The sequence below is a fragment of the Cloeon dipterum genome, chromosome X (assembly GCF_949628265.1).
Source record: "Cloeon dipterum chromosome X, ieCloDipt1.1, whole genome shotgun sequence".
Lineage (NCBI taxonomy): Eukaryota > Metazoa > Arthropoda > Insecta > Ephemeroptera > Baetidae > Cloeon > Cloeon dipterum.
In genome coordinates, this window is record NC_088790.1 from 26,672,428 (window position 1) to 26,696,460 (window position 24,033).

The 24,033-nt window shown below is 37.5% G+C and overlaps 1 protein-coding gene across 4 annotated transcripts; it reads left to right on the plus strand.

The window, feature by feature from the left end:
• Nucleotides 1–70: 70 nt before the first annotated feature.
• On the plus strand, nt 71–23,911 carry boss (bride of sevenless). 4 transcript variants are annotated; one of them, XM_065494817.1, is made up of 10 exons: nt 71–143; nt 7,813–7,965; nt 9,391–9,519; nt 9,654–9,752; nt 10,426–10,681; nt 13,410–14,079; nt 15,006–15,141; nt 15,220–15,488; nt 20,523–20,996; nt 22,650–23,911. In XM_065494817.1, exons 2-10 carry the CDS (start codon nt 7,827–7,829, stop codon nt 22,914–22,916), a joined length of 2,439 nt encoding a protein of 812 aa, XP_065350889.1. In that variant the 5' UTR covers nt 71–143; nt 7,813–7,826; the 3' UTR covers nt 22,917–23,911. The 4 variants fall into 4 exon arrangements, with proteins under 4 accessions (XP_065350889.1, XP_065350890.1, XP_065350891.1 ...); XM_065494818.1 differs by lacking the exon at nt 71–143 and adding an exon at nt 317–334; XM_065494819.1 differs by lacking the exon at nt 71–143 and having other exon boundaries at nt 7,622–7,965; nt 22,653–23,911.
• The last annotated feature ends 122 nt before the right edge of the window (nt 23,912–24,033 follow it).

Consider the following 24,033-nt stretch of genomic DNA (forward strand, 5'->3'; position numbering starts at 1 on the left):
TAGATTTTCGCACCGTCAGGAAGCGCACCAAGTTTCGCACCCACTGCGGTGGAAAACGGGAAATAAACCGCGTGCATAATCGGGCGAGTGCAGTCTGCAGGCCGTCGGAACAACAACTCGGTTCCAGCATTGCTCTTGGCGAGGTGTGTATATTTTAATTTTAAAAATTTGTAATTAGACTAAATGATGCTATCAGTACCATTTATCTTATCTGGTAAATTAATTAGAGTTTGTTACGTGCAATCTTCTGCATGCAACCAACCAACCAACTTTGTTAATTAGCTAATGAGCGTTTGGTAGCATACACGCGAAAAACCAGTTTAAATTAAACACGGTAAGTGCGGTAAAAAGTACCTACATGAGTAATACACAATTTTTAGAAAGGATTTTCACGCCAAAATTAGGCTTGGAAATTCAAGTCATTTATTTTATTTATAATCTGATAAAAACCATTTATTTAAAAATAAGCTACAAAACGAAATCTAGTATTTGCTTTAAAATCTTGATTTTCCTCTCAGGCTGTAAAATATTTTGCTCTAATTTCTGGGTGAACCTTCGAAATAGAGAAATAGATTCTGTGGTTTTCTAATGGTATTATGGCCAATGAGAGTGAAAAACGATGAAATTTAGTCTAGAAAATGAGTTTCAATCATAAAATCTCTTAGAAAGCCTCTTTTTAGTCCAAGAACATCGACCAAAAAGGCGAAATTGAATTTCAAAACATAAATTCCGATTTTTTTCAAACCGCACCATGCTCCAATCTTGCAACTTTCAACATTGGGCTTTTTTAATCTAATTAATTTTGGTTCAAATATGTTTTTGTAAATAAATCTTATTTTTTTAGATTAATTAACCCCAGCTTGACGAGAGGACAGCGTAAATCTGTCAGTAAACAAAACGCTGTAATAATTTAATTAAAATTTTTAACCCAGTTTGCTCCCCAGCTTCGATTTTCCATTTTAAATTAACTTTCCGCTCTTGCAACACGATATAACTTTTAATTCTAGCTCGATGTTAACGCTGAGTACACAGTCATAGACAAAAACGCAGAGTAAGGAGCGTTCCCTCGGGTGTATTTAAGCAGAAAAAGGTTTCAAAACGTTCCAAACCAAACAACCCGAGGCGCTGTTGGAAGAAAAACAAGCGGAATGGTTGGAAAATAGACATATAGAAAGCGATTCTCTGCGAGACGTGCGAAATGGAAGATGTGTGCATATACATACAAAAGCTCCTCGAAAGTCAAAAGTCTCTCGCTCCCATCAGACATAGTGCAAAGTTTGCGTGTTGGCCTATAAAGCGAGAAACGCTCTTTTTGCGCTGCCCGACTGATATTGGGCGCGCGCGCGAGGGCGGGGGTGAGTGAGCTACTCTCTCTCTCTCTCTCTCTCTCTCTCTTCTCGTTTCGCATAAATTTTTGCTCCTAAGAGAGATTGCTTTCGGGGTATATACGCGGCGCGGCGCACAGCGTTTTGTCACTCTCGTGCTTTCCTCGCGATCCCCTTTGCCAGCCGGCGTCGCCTTTCAATCCAATAAATACACGAAGCCATAATATCAAAGAGAGGCAGCACAAAAAGCCACTATGCACTTTAAGCATTTTTCGGCGAAATGGGCTAAATCTGCTGCCCGGCCCAAGCGTAAACATACATGCATATACATTTTGTCGATGGCGAAAAAAGCTGCACGCGATGCCTCCTCACGTCATGTCATTTTGCCAGCCTCCTTTCCCTCTATCACATCTGAAAATTGGTTTCGCATAAAAACTGACTGATGCCATGGTCGCGATGGATATTTTGTAATATATTTATGATGAAAAATGAAACGGGCTGTGATTAAAAAAGGTATACGAGAGGAAAATATTGGCTTTTTTACATTTTTTGAGATCTAAGCAGAAGCTCGTTTTTTGTGCCATAATTTATCTGTAAATCCATGGCAAGTTTATTGTGTTTTAGAACAAAAAAATTCAAATTTTATTTAAGTTAACCATATGGAAAAATTCATTTTGAGGAAAATCTAAAATTTTGCGTGTTTTTAATGTGTGTTTCCGGTATCACAAACGACTTGGCAATTTTAGACGGTTTAAAAAGTGATTCGTGCTTATTAAAGATTAAAAGTAAACCAGAGAGAGAGAGACGCACATCTTAAAATAGTTGATGATTGTGTTAAAAATTTCCAATACTAATTAATGTTGACAAAAAATGACTCTGAGAACACAGAATTTTATAAATAAGAAGTATTGATAGAGTTACAAGTTAATTGATACAAGTTAATTGCTTTACTGTTCGCTTCAAATATTCGTCGAAGAATTCAACCATTTTTTGTTTTGTTTTTTATCAAAAGACTCGGTTACTTCAATTTTTTGAACGCAGCTTTCGTACATTCTACAATCTCTTTATGTGTTTTGGGTATTTTGAAAGAAAATGTGATAAAAAATACACGGTTATTACACTTTTATCTTTGCCAGAAGGCCTTTAAAGGAAAGACTTACTTTCTTTCTTTCTTCACAAAATAAAACGAGATTTTCAAAGGTAGCGAGCGAGTGCTTGCCTTTTAAAAGGCACACAAGCTTCAGAACCGATTTTCCCGGAAAAACTCGAGCAAAGGAAGTTTCAATTTCATGGCGCAACAAGATCTTTATTTTTATTCAAATATGGCAAAATATTTACAGGACCATTTTGAATGCGTCATAACTTGTTTTCAATTAAAATTTTTCGTTAGAATCACTTCAGAAAAACATAAATTTGTCTTGAATCCTATTTTTAGAACCGCAATTTCTTTCACATACTTCATAAAAGACATGAAACTGTTGGTTTCGTTTAGGTAAATTTGGAAAATAGATTCAGAATTACTCCCCTAGACAAGGAATCTATTAGGTTTCGACTTTTTCGCTTTTGACCAACACAATTGAATTTTTTTTTGCCTTTTATTCCTGATGTGAGCAATAGTGGAAATTCTGAAAAAAGTGTTTTTGCGTAATTTACAAAAAATTGAACGTACAAATATTTTATAAATGTTTCTCTAAAACAAAAATGAAACTGCGTGGCCTGGTAGTAAGATCAGAAATATTTAAAATGAAATCTCGAATCGTTAATGAGCTTAGCCAAATTTCCTGCAAAAGCTGAAAAATTAAAGACTTTCTGGAAAAAAGATTTCAAACCACCAATCAATTCGTCTTATCAAGTATTGCCTACTCGATTGTATAAAAATTGGCTCCAAAATTCAATTTTGAATTATTCCCAGAGTTAGAAACGTCTATGCTTTCAAGCTGATCAAAATTTATAAAACGGGGGTGGTTTCCATTTGCCAAAAGCAATGTTGCGCTACCGGGGCAACACGAAAATTTGCGTGCGTCAAAAGCGAGAACTAGCTGATATGTGTCAGCAGTTAGAAAAGCAGAGAGCACCCACCCCTGAATTAGTTTCTATGGCAACAATAATATAACAGCCCGCGCACATATTCGCACTAATTGGCCTTCGATATAAGTATATGAGCGCGTTTTAATTGGCATTTAATAATCAAAGTGGCAATCCTCTGCGGCTCGTGGATTTTCGTCGCAGGGATTGTTAGACGAGACGCACGCGGCCGCACAATTGCAGCACTCGAGGCAGCAGAGGCGGGTATGTATGTAGAATGTTTTGATGCCAATTAAAGTCAAGCACAAACGCATGCATTGCTGTGCGGTGCGGTGTGGTGTACGCCCGCCCACCACTCTAGCGGCACAACTCATTCAGTCGGCCGGGCCACACGCGCGCGTATACACTTTGATGAGCGCCAAGTAGCACACGCCACGGCAGCAGCAGCAGCAGACGCTTTCGTGGTGCGGTGCTCCCTGTATGGCGTCGCCCGGCTCAGCCTCCCTCGCCGCGCACCAGGCCTAATATTGAATCTGCATACAATAGCACAGCAGCAAATTAAGCTGCTCCTCAGTGAGCAATGCAATTACCGCACGCACTCGCTCGCTCGCTCTCCCCGAGTGGAAAATTTCTGGACATCAGAGTCAATTTGCTAAAATCACCGAAGATCAAGTTGAATTTATTTTATGCTTTTTTTAAAAGTGGAATGATACTGGGCAACAATTGAAAATTATTTGAATTGTTGGGTGACATACACAATTGATCGATAAACAATTTGTTCAACAATTTGCAATAATAAAAAATGACCTTCCAACAATAAAAATTCAAATTTTGCCAATTTTCTCCAAAATGTACAGTGCTTGAACATATTTCTTGGCATATTCCGATTCCTCTCGTCGAGATCTGTCCAACGGTGTATTCCACTTATTGGGGAAACTCTTGGTTTTGAAATTAAATCGGATTTCAAGTAAGGAGACAGCCATTACCATTTGAAAAGCGCGGTATCTTTCCAGCCAATTTTCTCAAAAAATTACAGTGCTTCTTAGATCAATTTAGGCTTTAACTGAATCCTAAAGGACGAGTTTATGCATTTTGGCAACAAGCATTTTCCAGGCTTTTCCAGTATCATTCCTCTTTAATTTAAAGGGAAGTTTCTGATCGTACCAATCGATTCTTGAGGTAAAGTGGATAATTTTTCCGATCAATTGATTAATCAAACATTAATTCACTGTTGTCATGCGAAGCTCCAGTCTAGACACGAATTAAAAAAAACATCCTCCGCCAGAGTTTTTCAAGTTGATCGAAATGAAGATTATGACAAAAGCTTTACTGTGTTTTTTCCTTATTTCAGTTCCTCACGTCACAGTCTGACATTATTTTGGCTTCTTTGAGCAAAGTAAATTACGTTTTTCAGCAGCAAGCACATTTTTAAATTATCAAGGCAATCTGTAGTATGGTACATTTTAGGAATTTCTTAAAACAAAAAATGTATTATCCAGTAACACTCTACTTCAAACTTGAATAAATTAAAAAATAAATACAATGCCCAATTAAATTTATTGCAAGCTCATTTGAGACGATTATGGAACGGTGAAGTCATCAAAATTGAAAAGGAGACTCTTTTGCTGCTGCTCACATGGTAGAGAAATTCAAGGTTCTCAAAACCCGATTTTTACTTGAAAAATTCATCGCAAATCCTGTTTTTTTTGCACATTTTTTCAACCTTATGCCACTGATTTTATAAAAAATAAAAACAAAAATTATGCCACCACTGAGATGCACTTCGACTGGCTGGACTGGCTCAAGGAGTTGCGAGAAGAACTCTGTCTATCTTAACCAGGGTTCGCAAAAACCCGCATGCAAAAACCCACTGCATTGCAAAAAACTTTTTTGCGGGTTTTTCTGCAATTTTGCGAGTTTTTCCGAAACATGCATTCTTATGGAAAATAAAAAATTCTCATGATGGATAACCAAAAATAGGGATTTTTCAAAAACACCAAAATCAGTATTAGAGCCACTGGTTCCACCAAGAGACAGAAAATTTTAACTCTGCATAATTTTCTGAAATTTCAGACTCTTATCAAGCGAAAATTGACTATTTTCGGGTTAAATTCGGAAAAATGACCCCTCCATAGGGTCATTTTTTCCATAGGGAGGGGTCACTTTTTTCCATAGGGAGGGGTCACTTTTTTCCATAGGGAGGGGTCATTTTTTCCATAGGGAGGGGTCACTTTTTTCCCTAGGGAGGGGTCACTTTTTTCCATAGGGAGGGGTCACTTTTTTCCATAGGGAGGGGTCACTTTTTTCCGTAGGGAGGGGTCATTTTTTTCCCTAGGGAGGGGTCATTTTTTCCATAGGGAGGGGTCACTTTTTTCCATAGGGAGGGGTCACTTTTTTCCATAGGGAGGGGTCACTTTTTTCCATAGGGAGGGGTCACTTTTTTCCATAGGGAGGGGTCACTTTTTTCCATAGGGAGGGGTCATTTTTTTCCCTAGGGAGGGGTCACTTTTTTCCATAGTGAGGGGTCACTTTTTTCCATAGGGAGGGGTCATTTTTTCCATAGGGAGGGGTCACTTTTTTCCATAGGGAGGGGTCACTTTTTTCCATAGGGAGGGGTCACTTTTTTCCATAGGGAGGGGTCACTTTTTTCCATAGGGAGGGGTCATTTTTTTCCCTAGGGAGGGGTCACTTTTTTCCATAGTGAGGGGTCACTTTTTTCCATAGGGAGGGGTCATTTTTTCCATAGGGAGGGGTCACTTTTTTCCATAGGGAGGGGTCACTTTTTTCCATAGGAAGGGGTCATTTTTTCCATAGGGAGGGGTCACTTTTTTCCCTAGGGAGGGGTCACTTTTTTCCATAGGGAGGGGTCATTTTTTTCCATAGGGAGGGGTCATTTTTTTCCATAGGGAGGGGTCACTTTTTCCATAGGGAGGGGTCATTTTTTTCCCTAAACTTTATCTTAATTTATCTGTTAATAAAACAATATCATTTCATTTTTGACTTTCTTTTTGACATTTTATTTTTAAATAATTTAATTACTAGTTAAAATAATATTTTTAAATAAAGTTTTTTACAGTTCTATAATTTTGCAGTAATTCATATTGGAATTTTCAATAATTTTAAGCATCTTTTCAGTAGAATTTTATTTTATATTTCGGTATCACGTGCACTTTCAGTTATAAAATGAGTTAATTAAATTAAATTCCCAATTAATTTCAAGTTTTCAATGTTGTGTGTATTTATATAATTATCTTAAAGTAAATAAAGTATTTTGCTATGAAAGGATAAATAATAAAACAAAGAAAAAAATAAAACAGGATGTGTAATATATTGAAATAAAAGAACATACGATCGCTGATTCTGAATTCTCTGCAGCTAAAATTGTAGTATCTACACGACATGGTGTTTTGAAGGGAAACTACCGCTGACAAAAGGCCTAAATTAGTGCGTTAGGTCAGAGTTAGTGTGCTGAGTGAGAATTCAATCTGATCCATCAATTTATTTTTTTCTGCAGTCCTTTTACACGGCGAGAGAAACTGTGCCGAAAGAATCAAATTTCGTGAAAAATTTTATGTATTTTTAATTTGCTCGCATTATGGGCTTGCAGATTTGGCCGGAAAAGACTGATTTTCCAAACTAAAGGATTTTTTCAGGATCCCCTTGCGCAAAAAACACAGGTGCAATATTGCAAAATTAGTAAATCATAATGAATGTACGGTTAATTACGGTATATTTAATTATTTTGGCTGTTTTCAACTACTGTAGCACGAAGAAGGATCGCGTTTACCAAATAGTAACAATTTCAATTATGCCTTAACTTACCAGCTACAGAAAAATTATTATTTCTCAATTTTTTATGCAAAATTTCACCAGAATCTAAATTCGCACTGATGTGCATGGTTTAAATTGTACGAAACGATTCCGCAGAAGCAGCTGAACAGACAATTTCTCTGTAAATCCAAGGGAAGTGGTCCGTATTGTGTGCCAGTACTGCAAATCCGCTTTGAATCCCGACTTAAATCGGTTTTGCAGCGAGAGACTGAGCTGTTATTCATTCAGAAGCTTAAACTGATGATTTTGAGAGCCTTCTTTCCCCTGCCTGCAGACTTCGTTTGACATGCTGCTGTTCCATCTTCCATCAGCGATCGACGACGAGCGCCAAGCAAGTTTGCTCGGAGCGTACGAAAGAAAAATAATAGTAAATGTATGTGTGTGTGTGTACAGTAATAGGGTGCACGGTAGGCATATGGCGTGTGGCGGACAAAATCGATCATTGTGTGTGGAGCGAGAGTGAGGCAGGCAGCCACGTGAGACCGAGTCTCACTCACCCTGCGAGAGGGAAGGAATAACTTAAATTCAGTGGCCGGCCAGACACGCGATGTGAAACAACTACACAACTAACTGACTGACTGTCCGTTCACGATCGAGAAAAGCCGTAACCTTCGCTGACTGCTGATTTCAGTTGGAGCAGAAATAATGCAGTTTCCTCCGTACCTGTGGTTAATACCCCTCCTGCTGCTCAGGGTTGGAGCCGACCCTGCGCACGATGCTCTGCTGTGCGAGCCCAGGTCGGTCATGCCGTACTTGCTCGTCCAAGGGCAGGCGGTCATCACAGGTGAGTGATAATTTTTTTTAGAAATATTCCACCAATAAATTAGCACAATGCCACAAAAAATCGATTCTTATACAAAGATTGGCTGAGCCTATTTTGATTTTCAGCCCATCTACGTCACTTGAGTCTGAAATCACAGGGAAAAATTGTAAATGATCGGTGTCGCCATCTTTCGTTTTGTTAAAAAAGGGGGGGATTAAGATGTAAATTACCATTTTAAGACCGATATATCGATTTAACTCCAGAAGCCGTTGCGCCAAGTTAAATAACAAAAGTGCCAGATAGATTAATAATGCGCGAACAAATTTAGAGGGCGAATCGATAAAACGTGACGGCGCCGTTGTGAGAATCGCCAACTGACTGACAAAAGAGAGACTCTCTCCCTTGACGATAGCAATTTGTCGCAACAGGGGCTTTTGCACAATCGCGGAGCGTGTGTGTCCACGCACAAAAGCGGGCCAGGTGCGTGGCAGGAAGTCCGTGGGCGAGCGGACGGGGGTGACCTCTTCGCTACCCCCAGGCACCCCATTCGCGCGCACGTCGTGGCGACTCGTTCGGCCGCGCGCGCGTTGTGCAATAATTTTCATATCGCTCTCCACGTGTGCACGATAAATTTTATTCCTCTTTCTCTCTCTGGCGCAAAATACTTACTTGCTCTAAACTGCAATGGGGAAATTAGAATTGCAAATGTGGATACTAAGTTTCGAATTATGTAAGTTTCCGTTCCGACTGCTGCCCTCATTTCAGCGCTCAAATGGGGCAACGCTAACTCCGCTGAATTTGAATAAAACCACAAAGATGACGAGAAGTTAACGGATTTAAATATTAATCATGTCAAATTTCACTCGTGGCCGCCGGAAACTCCACGCGTAGTATTTTATTAATTAAAATAATATAATTTATGAGAGGGAAGTGATTGGGTTGGTTTATCGGATTCTTATTTGCTCTGTACTGAAAGGGAAACATTTTAAAAATAATTTTTAAGTCTCAGGTTACGAACAAAGCCAATAAACCAGTACAATGCTACCAAGAAAATGCACGGAATTAAATTAGGATGGGTGGCTGTGACGAGTGAATTCCGAAGAGAAAATAGAAAATTATCTCGCTTTTTTGGCCCCTATGCCTGTCAGCAGCAGAATTTTGCAAAATAAAATCTATCCTGCTCTCCATTCCAAGAAAAAATTGATATATATTTAATATTTTACTTTTTTCTTTTTTCCCTTTGAAAATAAATAATATCGGTACATAATAACATTTTACAGAACAATCTAAAACTTCCTCTTTAGATTAACAGATACGAAAATAAACTGAAGCAGAGAAAAAATATAAGTTGCTTTGAATATTGCATTAATTTATCATTTAATGAAAACAAACACCAATACAATTTTAATTTTAAATTGAAAATTCTAAAAAAAAATCAATTTTCAGCATTTGTTGATGGGCACACCGGCGAAAACTGCAGCATCCCGGTGGCCGTCGGCCTGGAACAAATGGCCGCCATCGCCTGGGCCGTCTCCGAAGCCAACGCACTCAGTCTCGTGCCAGGAATCAATATAGGTCGGTGTAATTCTATTTCAAGTTGGTGTTTGCACGATCAAATACCCCCGGCGTTGTTACATTGTATGCATGATGACATCGCGAAACACTGATAATATCGATTTTAATGCACACGTTTTACGCTCTGATTACAGGACTAGAAGTGTTTGACACCTGCAGCAACAGCATCATGACACACAAGGCAGCCCTGTCTGCTATTTCAGAGACTGATTGCGATGGCCACTACTCACTAGGTACAAATATTCAACACTTTTGATACAAAAAATTACGAAAATTCAGTATTTTAATTTTTTATCGAGTTGAAAATGGAAAAATTCATAAAAAAAACCGAATGCCATGCATTTCTATAATTTTAAAGAGGAATATGATACTGCAAAAGGCTGGAAAATGCTTGTTGTGAATGCATAAACTCGTCTCTAGGATTCAGTTAAAGCCTAAATTGACCTAAGAAGCAGTGTAATTTTTTGAGAAAATTGGCTGGAAAGCTACCGTGCTTTTCAAATGGTAATGGCTGTCTCCTTACTTGAAATCCGATTTTATTTCAAAACCGAGAGCTTCCCCAATAAGTGGCATACACCGTTGGACAGATCTCGACGAGAGGATTCGGAATATGCCAAGAAAATATGTTCAAGCACTCTCAATTTTGGAGAAAATTGGCAAAATTTGAATTTTTATTTTAGGAAGGTCCTTTTTTACTATTGCAAATTGTTGAACAAATTGTTCATCGATTAATTGTTTATGGCATCCAACAATTCAAATATTTTTCAATTGTTGCCCAGTATCATTCCACTTTAAACGGAGTAAAAATGTCCATTTAGCGTTGAAATATTGAAAATGTTCCAAATTGAAGCGCTCAATTTTTATGTGGGACTAACGTGTGGTAAAGTGTTACGTCGTCTGTTGCAGGTGTTTTGTCCAGTTACCGAACAGCGCAAGTAATCCAGCCGCTGCTCGCGGCGCTTGACATTCAGTCTTTCGGCAAATACCTGCCAGAGCAAAGAACCCTCGGGCCCACCGCATTGGCGGCCATTGAGACGCTAAAAGCCTTAAATGTCACGCAGACAGCCGTCGTCGCGCACTCATCGGCGGCTTTGAGGACCTTCACCTCCCTCGCAAATAAGATGGATATTTGCGTTACTTGGCAGCAAGTCATGCATGTGGAGTACGTATTAAATTTAATCCTACAATAGGGGAAAAATCATAAAAAATGAATTAATTTAGTTTAAATTAATAATTTTCAACGAACACTTAAAATTTTATACCAGATAAAGTGAAACTGCGCTGTAAAATTTTAAAAAGTGAAACAAAAAACTAGATTATTCTCCTGAATATTGGGAAGAACTAAAATTTTTCTTGTTTAAATTTCTGGGAAAATTGACCAGACAACCTAATTTATTTCTAGAGGAATTAATGGCTTTAAGTCTTCAATATACAGTCATGTTTTACTTTTATTGTTAATCTTGAGTCGGTTTGTTTATTATTGAGGCTATTCAGAAGATCTAGATGGAATTTTTTACTGAAGCTAGACTCTATGCGACAAAAGACGCAATTAAAAAAACCCGCAGGCTTTCACAAATTCAAGGGTTTTATACACGAGCATTTGAATCTCGAATCCCGAAATTTTGGAGTTTTTTTCCGAATCAGTTTAAATTGGTTGTAGAACAAAAAAATCAGAATTGACAGTGAGTCCCCTAAGTGGTAGGTCAAAGCTCAAGTTCACAAAAATCGAATTTGAAAGTTAAAATTGCTTGAAATTTTTAGTTTTGATATAGTCATCTTATTGAGCACAAAATAATAAGGTTGGATAAGTCAAAATCTGGCGTGGTGTTTTCCCTCATTTTTTTTTTATTTTTATTAATTATAAGTACATCAAAAGGTTTTTGGGATTTTGGGAAAATGTTTTTACGTCGAATTCTCAGCTTCTAATCGCCAGATTTATAAAGCCACACTCCACTTTCAGTCTTGTCACCCCTTCAACCCCCTTTTGGTCAAATAAGGTCTAGAAATGATGAGAAATAAATCAAGTTCTTCAGACCCCTCCTGGACATTAATTGGCTCTGTTGCACCAAAGTTGTTGAAAAATTGCAAAAATTATAATTTTTTTTAAATTTATATTGGAAACACAAGCAGAAAATTTTGACTCGGGATGTTCCACAAACTTCCACGCATTGAAAATAAATTTCTCAATGTTTCATTTGGTGATACTTTATATTTTTTAAATTAATTTTTATTTTATTCAAAAAATAATTTACGAAAGTTAGATTCAACGTATTTATGTACACTGGAATGGATTGAAAATTATTCATTTAAACTTAATTATGGTTTGTTTTATATAAATTTTCTTCCTTTTCGGTTCGGTTTGTAAGGAAATATGAATTATTCATGATATGACCTTCGTTACGCCTGCGGCATTTATTTATTAAAATACATTAATCCTCAAATTTAGAAATGATGTGAAATTCACAAGAGCGCAACAAAGCCAATCTAAACATAAATTAGATTAAAAATTTAAACAAATTTTAATTGTTTTAAATCATAAACTCTGTTAGTATACTAACAGAGTTTATGAATATATTCGTGCAATATTAATATTGAGAATATTTCATTTTTATTTAATTGTCTTTTTTGTTTTATTTTTAAATTTGGTTTTTAAAATTTAATTATTTTTAATATTTTTTAAAATTTGCTACAATTTTAATCATTTTTCGGTACGAATTTTATTTTTATACATATCACGTGCGCTCAAGAAGTTCAAATTAATGTAAAGAAAATTCATCTTGGTTTTGGTTTTAGTACATGCATCTTGCTTCTGAATCCAATATGGAAGTGTGTTATATTTTATATTAATATGAAAGAATTATTAAGAAAATGAGGAAAATAAAACCACAATCGATTGATTGAAACGAAAGAAGAGACGATCGCTGATAGAGTTGTCTGCGGCTTTAAAAACTATATATAAGATAGGTTTGATCTCCTGGGCAAAATAAATGGAAATTATGATAGTTATTCTTCCCATTAATATCGATTAAAACGCTTTAAAAACAATTTTTTTGTAGTCTTATTAGGGAAGAGTTTAAAGTTTGACTTAATATTTTTTTAAATTAATTTTTTCATTTCTTAAAAAAAAATAATTTACGAAAATTAATTATTATTATTATTATAATTATTCATTTAAACTTAATTATGGTTAGTTTTAAATATATTTTCTTCCATTTTGGTTCGGTTTGTAAGGAAATGTGAATTATATTATTTAAAGGTAAAAAATTCGACATAATATTTATTAAGATACATTTTTTGTTTCCCAACCTTTGTGCAATTTGATTGGCTGATCCCCTATTTCATTAATTAATGCCAGTTGAGACGCCAAAATTAGTTGAAAAAAAAACGTTATTGAGGCAGAAAATTTTAATTTTTCTTCAATGCATAATTTTGAAAGAATTTTAGTAGGAAAATAAATCTTTCTAAGAGTAATTTGCAGATAATTAACTACCTTATAGTTTTTAATTTAACTGTCTCTGATCATAAATAAGTGGATCGATACAGGGTGACAATTGAAAATTATTTGAATTGCTGGATGCAATCTAAAATTAATTCAAATTTTATCCAAAATTTACAGCGCTTGACCACATTTTCTTGGCAGATTTCGATTCCTCTCGTTGAGAAATATCCAACAGCGTATGAAACATTTTAGGGAAACTCTTTGTTGTGAAATAAAATTAGATTTCTAGTAAGGAGACAGTGCTAACTTCGCAGCCATTTTTTCAAAAATGTACACCGCCACTTATTAAGTCAATTTTAGGCTTTATAACTGAAGTTCATGTATTGATGGCAGTAGTATTTTGCTTTAACAACCCTCTTTAATAATTATTCTGGAAATGTGTGATCCGCAGCGACGAGACGCACCACTTTGATTCCGGCTCGCCGCCGACGAGCGGAAGTGCAGTGGTCCTGGGCAGCTGGGCGTCCATCAAGGAGCACCTGGAGGGCCTGCAGGGCAGCGCCAACTTCAGCAGCCTGTCGTGGGTGGCTGCGGCCGTGGACCTGCCGTGGGAGGCGATCTCCGAGGAGGCGAGCTACGAGGGTCTGCCGCCGAGCATGCTGCTGATAGCGGCGTCGACGGACGCGGCGCTGCAGCTCGACTCGCTGGTGAGCCAGGAGTCGCTGGAGGCGCTGGGCCACGGCGCGCTGGCCTCCGAGACGCACCTGGCCGAGCTGCGGAGGGCGTCGAGCGTGGTGCTGGAGGCGGCCAGCCGCCTCCGCGAGGCCCTGCTGCTCGACTGCGGCCAGTTCAGCATTTGCGCGGAGCTGAAGCCGCTGGTCAAGCACAACTTCAGCGACGACGCGGCCCTGGCGCCGACGGCCCTCGAGCCGCCGGCCGCCGCCCCCACCGGACACCTCGAGCCGCAGTTCAAGGTCGGAAAGGTCGAGCAGGCGACCAACTGCGTCGAGGCCGTCGGCGACCTGCAGGCCGGCCAGCTCAAAGTGGACAACGCCACCGCCGAGTTGCTCTTCGACTGGGTCAGGGGAGGCTGCGAGAAGGACTGTGTCTGTCTTAACGAGGTAAAATTTAAAGTTTCTGAGCTCACCAATCGATTCTTGAGGGTCGAATTAGGTAAAGTGGATATTTTTTCCGACCAAAAAGTCCAGAGCGACGTGCGAAATTGTTTTCCCGCCAAAACAATATGAATGCGAGAAGTGCGCACGCGTCAGACTTGCAGAGAGACCACCTGTAGGAAAGAATTCTTTGTCAGATCCAGCCAGCTCTGACGCATGCGCACTTCTTGCATTCATATTGTTTTGGCGGGAAAAAAGGTTCGCACGTCGCGCTGGACTTTTCGGTCGGAAAAAATATCCACTTTACCTAATTCGAACCTCAAGAATCGATTGGTGTGCTCAGAATCTTCGTCAAAGACGGTCTTTAAAATTATCAGAATTATAGTTTGGTATAAAAGAGTTTGTTTCAATCTGTTAAAAATGGCTAAAACAATAATGTTTCATTTTCATTTGTCCTCGTCAATTTATTTTTGAACTTTCATTTTCTCTTACAAATAATATTTTCTACAATTCAAATATTTAAAGTAATTTCTTTTGAAATTTGCAACAATTTTAAGCATCTCTCGGGTAGAATATTATTTTATATACATATCGCACGCTCCTTGAAAGTCCAATTATATGTTTGAAATAAAATTCGGAGTAGTTGCAGGATCACAACGTTTTATTTTCGATCGATTTATTAAAATAAAAGAACAGACGATACTCTTTCAGAGCTATCTGCGGCTAAAATCGTAGTAATATGTTTTGAACGTAAATTACCACTGATGAGGCCTGAATAAATGAACTGCCGAGTGGAGAACCACTACATTTATTTTCTCTATGCAACTTATTCAATCTGAACCCACCAATTTCTTTTTTCCACAATCCTTTTACACGATATTAATCGAAACCGTTGAGGAAATCGATCTTTAAAACTCAAATTTTCTTCCCAGGTTTACAGACCAACAGTGTGGTCCCTGATCCGGTGGAACGGCGAGATTTGGGTGGCCGTGGTGACGTCCGTGGCGGGCGTGGGGGTGGCCCTTTCGATCGCCGTGGCCGTCTTCATCATCACAAGAATTTGCAAAGGTCACTACTTCCCCCACATACAAACAGACCCTGACAATGAGATTTTCTGACTCCCGCCCCTTTTCTGCTTCTCATCAGGTGACGTGTTGGAGGGTAATCCAACTTTCTCGTTCATCCTGCTGTTAGGGGTGGTGTTCACGTACGTGGCGGTGCTGCCCTACTGCCTCTCCGGCCCCCGTCTGCTGTGCGTGCTCCGCGAACTCGGCACCTGTCTCGGCTACGCGCTTCTGCTCTCGGTGATGCTCGCCAGGGCCATCATGCTCACCACTACTGACGAGCAGGGCTTCATGAGCCACGTCAGCGGATACCTGCAGGCCGCCCTTTGGTTCTTCATAATCACCGTCCAGGTATGAAATAATTAATTAAAATCAGTGTCAGTATGTCAGCAACAGTGATTTATTTTCGGTAAACGAAAATATTGATGAAGAGCCTTTGTTTCCACATGTTTAATTAAAGATTGGCTCATTGAAATTATTATTGTTCCAAAGAGGAAGATGTTACCAGATTTCTCTTTCTTAGAAATAGGTAGAAATTTGATTAATTTTTTTAATTTACATGATTTTTAGAAATAAATGAATAAATGGACCAGAGAGGAAGATTAAGGTAAAGAGGGACCTACAGTACTCTTTGAAATTAAGCGAAATTCTTAAAAGCACAGCAAAAGTTATGTAGAACCAAAAAAATTAATTTATAATTTGATATATTTTAAACAAATTTTAATCATTTCAAAACATCAACTTCCTTACTTGTTAATATTATTAAATTAATAATGTATATTTTTTATATTTTTCGTTATTTTATTTTTGAATTTAAATATTTTTTATAAATATATCTTTGAATTTGCTACAATTTTAAGTATTTTTTGGTTATAATTTTATTTTTATAAATATCACGTACGCCTTTGACGTTTTATTATTTGACTAATACATATCTTCATTTTGGGTAAAATCGTTTAATTTAATGTATTATATTATGAAAGGATTATTAGGAAAACAAGGAAAACAAAACCACTGCCGGATTTAATTAAAATGAGAGAACAGACAATCGCCGATTTAGTTTTTTTGCGGCTTTGAAAAAAATCATTTTTAAAATAGCTTATTAAGTCAAACAACTGGTTTTCCTATTAAAGAGGAATGATACTGGAAAAGCCTGGAAAATGCTTGTTGCCAATGCATTAACTCGTACCTTAGGATTCAGTTAATGCCTAAATTGACCTAAGAAGCATTGTAATTTTTTGAGAAAATTGGCTGGGAAGTTAGCGTGCTTTTCAAATGGTAATGGCTGTCTCCTTACTTGAAATCCGATTTAATTTCAAAACCAAGAGTTTCCCCAATAAGTGGCATACACCGTTGGACAGATCTCGACGAGAGGAATCGAAATATGCCACGAAAATATGTTCAAGCACTGCAAATTTTGGAAAAAATTGGCAAAATTTGAATTTTTATTTTAGGAAGGTCCTTTTTTATAATTGCAAATTGTTGAACAAATTGTTAATCGATCAATTGCTTATGGCATCCAACAATTTAAATAATTTTCAGTTGTTGCCCAGTACCATTCCACTTTAAGCCATTAAAATCGATTAAATCTAAAACTGACTAAATCGCCAAAATTTGGAAGCTTAAGAAATTCTAATTTTCTCTCAAGTTGCTGATATTCTCGATCTGGAAAAAAAATAGATCCTTCAATTCAAAGTTTTTCTAAATTTTCCTTGGAACATTTTTCGAGAAAACTCGGAAACTCATAATTCACGTGAATGTTGCAAAAAACGCATGCTAGTTCAAATTTCAAGCCATAAAAATTGATTTATCTTTTCAAGTATTATAATTTGTATAAAAATTTCATAACAATGAGGTTTAATAAATTGCATAAGTCAGGAAATGGATAAGCCAAAAATATGATCAATTTATTTCCACGAAATAATCCTTCATTTCCTCACTGACATCAAAGAGAATAATTCTATTTTGAGTGAGGAAATATGGTTGACAAATAGTCTGCGTAAATAAAATCTCTTTCATGCAGGCGCAAACATACAAAATATTCCACAAACTTCAAGTCTTTTATGACTCTCTGCAGCAGATTTTTTACACGTACATTTCCTTTATCCTGCCAGGAAATCTCATCGCAATCTTTTCATCTCGTCAAACAGCGAACAAAACAGATTTCACGTTCGATCGACTGCAAAAGTAAAAACAGCAAATATGCGCTCAAGAAGAGTTCATAGCGCGCGCGGGGCGCAAGGCCGAAGCCGCACAAGCAGCAGTCAGTGACATCAATTTTATTAATAACAGCGCGCGGCTGGCGTGCATTTTAATATTGAATCCATTTTTCCCACTGCTTTGACTCGTCGTCGTCGTCGCACATAATAAAACGCGAGCGAGCACCGAGGCGGAGAATGAGATTGCGACGATGTTAGGCTGGATGAGCCAGCCGACGTGTCTCTCTCTTCCTCTCTCTCTCTCGAAGTCAGTCAGAGCGTGTGGGTAGGCAACCGAGTTAACGCTACAGCCCGCCCGGTTGCATAACCTCGCAGCCCGCCCGTCGAGCTGCACGCAACGCAGGCTTCCTCTTGGCAACGCTAATCTTGTTTTAGAAATGTGCTGTCTCACTTTTTTCGCGCTTACATTCGCAGCCAGCAGAGCTTTTAGCCCGACGAGATTATGAAAAATCGGCGCTCAGCACCGCTCCTGATGTATGATCTCTGATGGGCAAATTTGGTTAGCACTCGAAACTAAGCAACACGTGACGCGCATTACTTACAATTATGGACAAAAAACGTTAAGAAAATGACTTGTTTTAAGTTCAAAATTATTTTTAGGCTGCAAAGTTTTAAAAATTTCCCAATGGCTCAAATCTGTATGGATTTGAAACCGGAAAGTTTCGTAAAGTTAAGAATTGAAGAGAAAAAGATTTTTGCACGTTTCTTCAGTTGTCTGGTTTCTTCTGGTTGCATCAGCAGTGATTTACGTGAAAAACCAAACTCAAAGTTGCAGGAAATTCAAAATTGACAGTATATTTAGAAACAGCGGGGACCAGGTTCGTGCGACGCGCAGATTATGGCGCGAAAAAACGGTCACGTGAAAAAGAACTAATTTTTCGTCAATATAGTGACATAATTTGCATTACTTGTACTAATTGTGTCTTTTAGATCGTCAAAACAAACTCTTGACACTCGTACGGCAATCCAAAGAGAGCTTTTTGCTTCCCACGTTGAGACGCCATCTTGGATCTGCGCAGTGGGGAAAAATTTTATCGCACATCTGGACCCCGCTGAAAATAACAAAAGAAGGATTAACGAAATCTTGTGAATTCCGCCACTTTTTTAAAATGGGGATGTTTTATTTTTATTTTTATTGGAATTTTCCAGATTTTAAGTGAGCTTGAAATAGATTATTTTTGTTCAGATAAGAGCAATTAGCAGGAGCGACGTTTTCCTCTCCTGAAGGCATCTCATCTTACATCTTCCAAGGAAGCAATATGATCTGAGAGTGCTTAATCGAATATCAGCGCAGGTTGAGACATCATTTTGAAAGCCTTGGCAAGTTCCTTGCTTGAGAAAATGAAATAATAATACGACATGTTATTACTGCAAAATATGCGGCTCGGTGCTGCGTTATAATATTACTTTTAGTGAGTGATGGATCGTTTTAGCATTTTTTCGCTAGTACTCTACGCCCTTTATTGCTTTGTATAATCTTTTTAACGTAATGCATTTTATTGTATTTGAGTAGAGCAAGAATAAACAATATGAACGACAAATTGTCACGACAAATTTTTTTGAACGTGTGGAAAAAAATTCCTTTAAATAAATTTTAATTCTTTCTTCACTTGTCACTTCATCTTATTACTCTAAAAATAATGTTTAATCAGTCTTATCATTCTAGGGATAATTCTACGCCTTTCCAATGAGTGAAATTGGAATATTCAGCTTCAAATTAGCTGTAAAAGATAATTGGCGAACAATTTTTTTGGAATTTTTATGCCATAGACCGTAGCAAAAGGGGATATTTGAGCATTACTTGCTGCACAATAATGAACAGATGGCAAAAAGCACTAAAATAGCTCAACAGGCTGGTTTTCCCACTTAATTCCAGCGGTGTTAGGGACAAATAATGTCTGGCGTTCGTTAAAAGACCTCAGATGGCCACATTAGGCTGCTTGTTATCTGCTCGGCGGTGTGTTACAGGGTTGCATTATTTGCTTACCACCCGGTTTTTACACCACTGGTTTGTAACGGTTTTTACCACTTTATTTTAGATGAAATTTACATTAACTTTAAATCATAAATTGTAATTTATTTATTTGTTAATATGGCTTTAGTTGTTATATTTAATTTTTATTAATTTTCCTCATTATTAAATTTAAAAAATAAAAAAATATTTTATAAGTAATGTTTTTTAAAATTTAAATATTTTAATTAATTTGTTTAGAAATTTGCTACAATTTTAAGCACATTTCAAATTGAATTTTCTTTGTATAAATATAACGTGCGTCTCCATACATAATTAAAAGAACAGATAAATAAGTATACATTTCATTGGATGATATGTGTAGTGTATTTTAACGTATTTAACATAATATAATGAAAGGATTATTAAGAAAACAAGGAAAATAAAACCACAAGGTATCATTTTAAATAAATTTATTGAAATAAGAGAACAGACGATCGCTGATTTTTAGAGTTGTCTGCAGCTTTAAAAAAAAATCATTTTTAGGTAAGGTTTGATCTCCTGAGCAAGATAAATGGGAATTATGATAGTTTTTAATCGATTAAAACCAAAACTGAATAAATCTAAAAAATTTGGACGCTTAGAAATTCTGAGTTACTCTCAAGTTGTTGATATTCTCGATCTGGAAAACATTAAACTTCTCTGGCGTTCCAATAAAAAGACCTCAGATGGCTACAATAGGCTCCATGTTATCTGCTTGGCGGGGTTGCATTTTTTGATAACCCGTTTTTTCACCACTGGTTTTTACCACTCAATATTTCTTCAATTCTTGCGCAAGAAATGAATTTATTCCATTATTCCCATGCGAAAATCTTAAATTTGCGGTCGGAGTGGTCAAAATGTCCCCTTCTGTGCAGATTTTTTCTTTTAAACTGCCATTTTCTGCCTCGATTTCTCCAAAAATTTCTCAGACAATTTTTCAAGTCGAGGTCATGAGCTAATAATTAGAAAATTATTGAAAATTCAGGTGCAAACATTGCCCGCAAGAAACAAAGGATTTTTATCACAGTATTTTTTTTAAATGCGGGTTTTTTCGCAAACCTTGTGAGCTCAAAGGATGTGCAGAACAGAGATTCTAGAAAAATTAAATTCTATTCATTGTTTTCCAATGTAAAAAAAAAGAAAATTGAATAAAAAATTGATAATCTTGTCCAGGTGGCACTGACGGCTCAGTTCCTGCTGTTCAACAAGTCCGAGCTGATGGCGATGCCGTCCAGCGAGACGGACAGCCAGGTGGTGTGCCACACGCATCGGGGCGCCTTTCTCGTCCTGCTCGGCTACGACTTCCTGCTGATGCTGCTTCTGGTGCTGATCAGCCCGCTGGTGGCCCGCTCCAAGCGTAACTACCGCGAAGGCTTCTTCTTCTGCCTGGCCAGCTGGATGTGCGCCACCTGCTGGATCTTCTGGGTCACCGGCTTCGTCATCCTGGACGAGCCCTGGCGTCCCATGGTCATCGCCGGCGGGCAGGTCGCCTGCGCCACCGTCATCCTCGGCGCCATTTTCATCCCCAGGACGTACCTGATCGTGTCCTCCGTGACCAGGGCGCGCATCGCGTCGGCCATCCCTTGCGCGGCTGCTGCCTACTCCAGCTCCACAAACATCCTAGACATTCAGTACAGGTCCAGTCAGGTAAAAATGACGACTGTATGGTCGGAATTGGTTAAAGACCGTCTTTGACGAAGTTTCTGAGCACACCAATCGATTCTTGAGGGTCGAATTAGGTAAAGTGGATGTTTTTTCCACCCAAAAAGTCGAGCGCGACGTGCGAACTTTTTTCCCGCCAAAACAATTTGAATGCGAGAAGTGCGCATGCGTCAGAGCTGGTTTGAACACTTGCAGAGAGACCGCCTTCTTTGTTAGATCCAGCCATGCGCAGTTCTCGCATTCAAATTGTTTTGGCGGGAAAAAAGTTCGCACGTCGCGCTGGACTTTTTGGCCGGAAAAATATCCATTTTAACTAATTTGACCCTCAAAAATCGATTGGTGTGCTCAGAACTTCGTCAAAGACGATCTTTAACTGTCAATTCTATAAAAAATTTCAATTTTTATCTGAAAAAAATAGTTTGGCATGATTATGGTGCAAAATAAAATTAATTTTTCCCAGAATTGTGCGTAATGTTTGAAATTTTAGATTAGTTTCATCATACGCAAATGAACTTTTGGAATTTCTTCCTCTATGCTGTGGTCGAAGTTTTAATTTCCTCGAAAAGTTTCAATTCACGAGAAAAAACTACAGCATAAAAATTACATGAACGCAATTAAATACTAGTTTCATTTTGGAAAGACAATATATCCAGCTCCAAAATACAAGCATTTATTTCTGCTCATAATTTATTCCTCCGCTCCAAAGACAGAATACGAGGAAGAATTAATTTGCTTTATTATACCTTCTCTAGGAAAAGAAGGCCTGCTTATAGAGCAATATAGTATAATTGCTCTAAAGGTCCTTCTTTTAAACTTTCATTTAAAACCTTAAATTTCTGTAAATAATTTTTTTAGTTAAATTTAATAACCTCTAGGTATTTATGTGATTTTTGTCTCTATGGTTTCGCGGAAAATGTGCAGAGGACATTTTCTTTCTGTATTTATGTAAATGACATTGGAGAGAAATAAACAATAATTAATTAATTTATTATCAAAAAACAATGAGGATTAAGGCCCAAATTAATTAAAATTGTTAAAATTTAAAAAAATGCATGTTCATGAGCTGAAAGTGGATTGATACAGGGCTACAGTTGAAAATTATTTGAATTAATTTTGTAGAATGCAATTAATAGTTGATCGATAAACAATTAGTTTTTTTACAATTTGCAACGATAAAAAAAGAACCTTGATGCAAAAAAATCAATTTTTTTCAAATTTTCTCCAAAATTTCCAGCGCTTAACCACATTTTCTTGGCAGATTTCGATTCCTCTTGTCGAGATCTGTCCAACAGCGTTTAGAGAAACTCTTTGTTGTGAAATAAAATCAAATTTCAAGTAGGGAGACAGTCCTGACCATTTGAAAAGCATGCTAACTTCGCAGCAATATTTCTCAAAACTTTGCACGGCTACTTAGGCAAATTTTGGCTTCAAATGAATCCTCTTTAAATTTTCAATAAACCTATAAAGGTGTTTCGATCGTTTTTTCTCTTCATTTGGTTGTTTTTCAATGAAACTGAAGAATTCTAGATTAAAATTTTTTATTAATTTTCTTCATCGAAATATATCCAAAATATTTTAATTAACAACATTTTTTCTGCGTATACTAAAACGTTAATGCAGAAATTCTAATAATTCTAGCAGGCGCTTTACGACTCGGTGCACAACATTCACCACGGGCACCACGGAATGCACGGAGAAGACGTGCCGGTGGCTCCGCCGTTGCCCAAGTCGCCTCACGCGAGCCCCTACGCGGCGGCGGGGGTGTCCAACCCCAACTACTACTCGGAACAGCCCAGGGGCTCGAACGCGTCCACCCTGAAGGCGGGCCGCTCGTACGCATCGCCCGAGAACACCTACGCCAGATACGACTCTCCCCCTTCACCCCTGAAAGTCACCAGATTTTGATGCCATAATTTCTTCCCTTAAACCGTTTCTAGTCACAAGTGCCAGCTGTCTTTTGTTTTTATCGTTTTATACTGTGTTCCTCTGAGACGAAAAAATCTTTTATTGCTTTGATATAACTTTAAGAATGGCTTGATGAACGTTTTTTTTTTGCTAGAATAATCATTCTGATAATGTCAGAATTAATCTACGCCAAATAGGCTAATTTATGTCCTTTTTTGGTGTGCATCAAAATTAACTGCAGGATAACCTAACATTAAAATGGATGGCATGCATGTAATCATTTACAAAAGAAGTGAGAGGAAGGAATAAGAAAAGCTGTAATTATTAGGTTTGGGATTGTAGATGATGATTTTTGTGCCGATTTATACGGCGTTTGACTGTTTTGGAGATTTGGTGGGTTGAATTTCTTTAACATCTCGTTTTTAGCTTCTGAAAGGAGGCAAGGAATTCAAATTTTAGTGATTTTGACTTGTACTTTTCGATTATTTTATAGGAAACACAAAATTTACAGGAAAAACTCGTTGACAAACTGTGTACAGCTAGAAACCACCAAAAACGATCAAAACAACGAGAAAAATTTTTGATTTGCAATTTCCCTCGACCAAACAGATTTCAAAATTCAAAACTTTTTAATAGATTAAAATTTTAGACTTTTTCTCGAATATTTCAGTCTTTTCAAACAATATAGACGGCGATGTTGTCATAACTAGGTGGATTTTTGGTTTTGAAACAAGGTTGTAGTCGATTTAAAGTGTTGATATGTTGCTCAAAAGTCTTGAAAATGCGTGATTCGTGCTAATCTGGTGTTTAATTGAATCAGAGACACAAAAAAATAGTCGATCCCAACCCAAGATGAATTTACTTAGTTTATTTCCGTGATTTTGGTTCAGAATTAATATTGAAAAAAAACTCAATCGATGCTCATCGATTTAAAATAATGTTGCCTTGACCGCAGCAATTGGAGGAATAAAGACCGTTAAATTAAAACAAAATAATGGTGTTTTGGCATTTTTTTCCCACCCGAGCGCTGCTTACATAAAATTTTACCCACGCATCCGCAGGCAGTTGGCGCGCGCTGAAGGAGAACCAAACAAAGCTGCACTTTCTATCATAATCA

Bases quoted from the DNA above. Each gene is read 5' to 3' on its own strand.
- boss (XM_065494817.1), top strand. From the start codon at position 7,827: ATGCAGTTTCCTCCGTACCTGTGGTTAATACCCCTCCTGCTGCTCAGG. The intron at 9,520-9,653 runs GTCGGTGTAATT...CTCTGATTACAG, and splicing joins CGTGCCAGGAATCAATATAG to GACTAGAAGTGTTTGACACC. The intron at 9,753-10,425 runs GTACAAATATTC...CGTCTGTTGCAG, and splicing joins CGATGGCCACTACTCACTAG to GTGTTTTGTCCAGTTACCGA.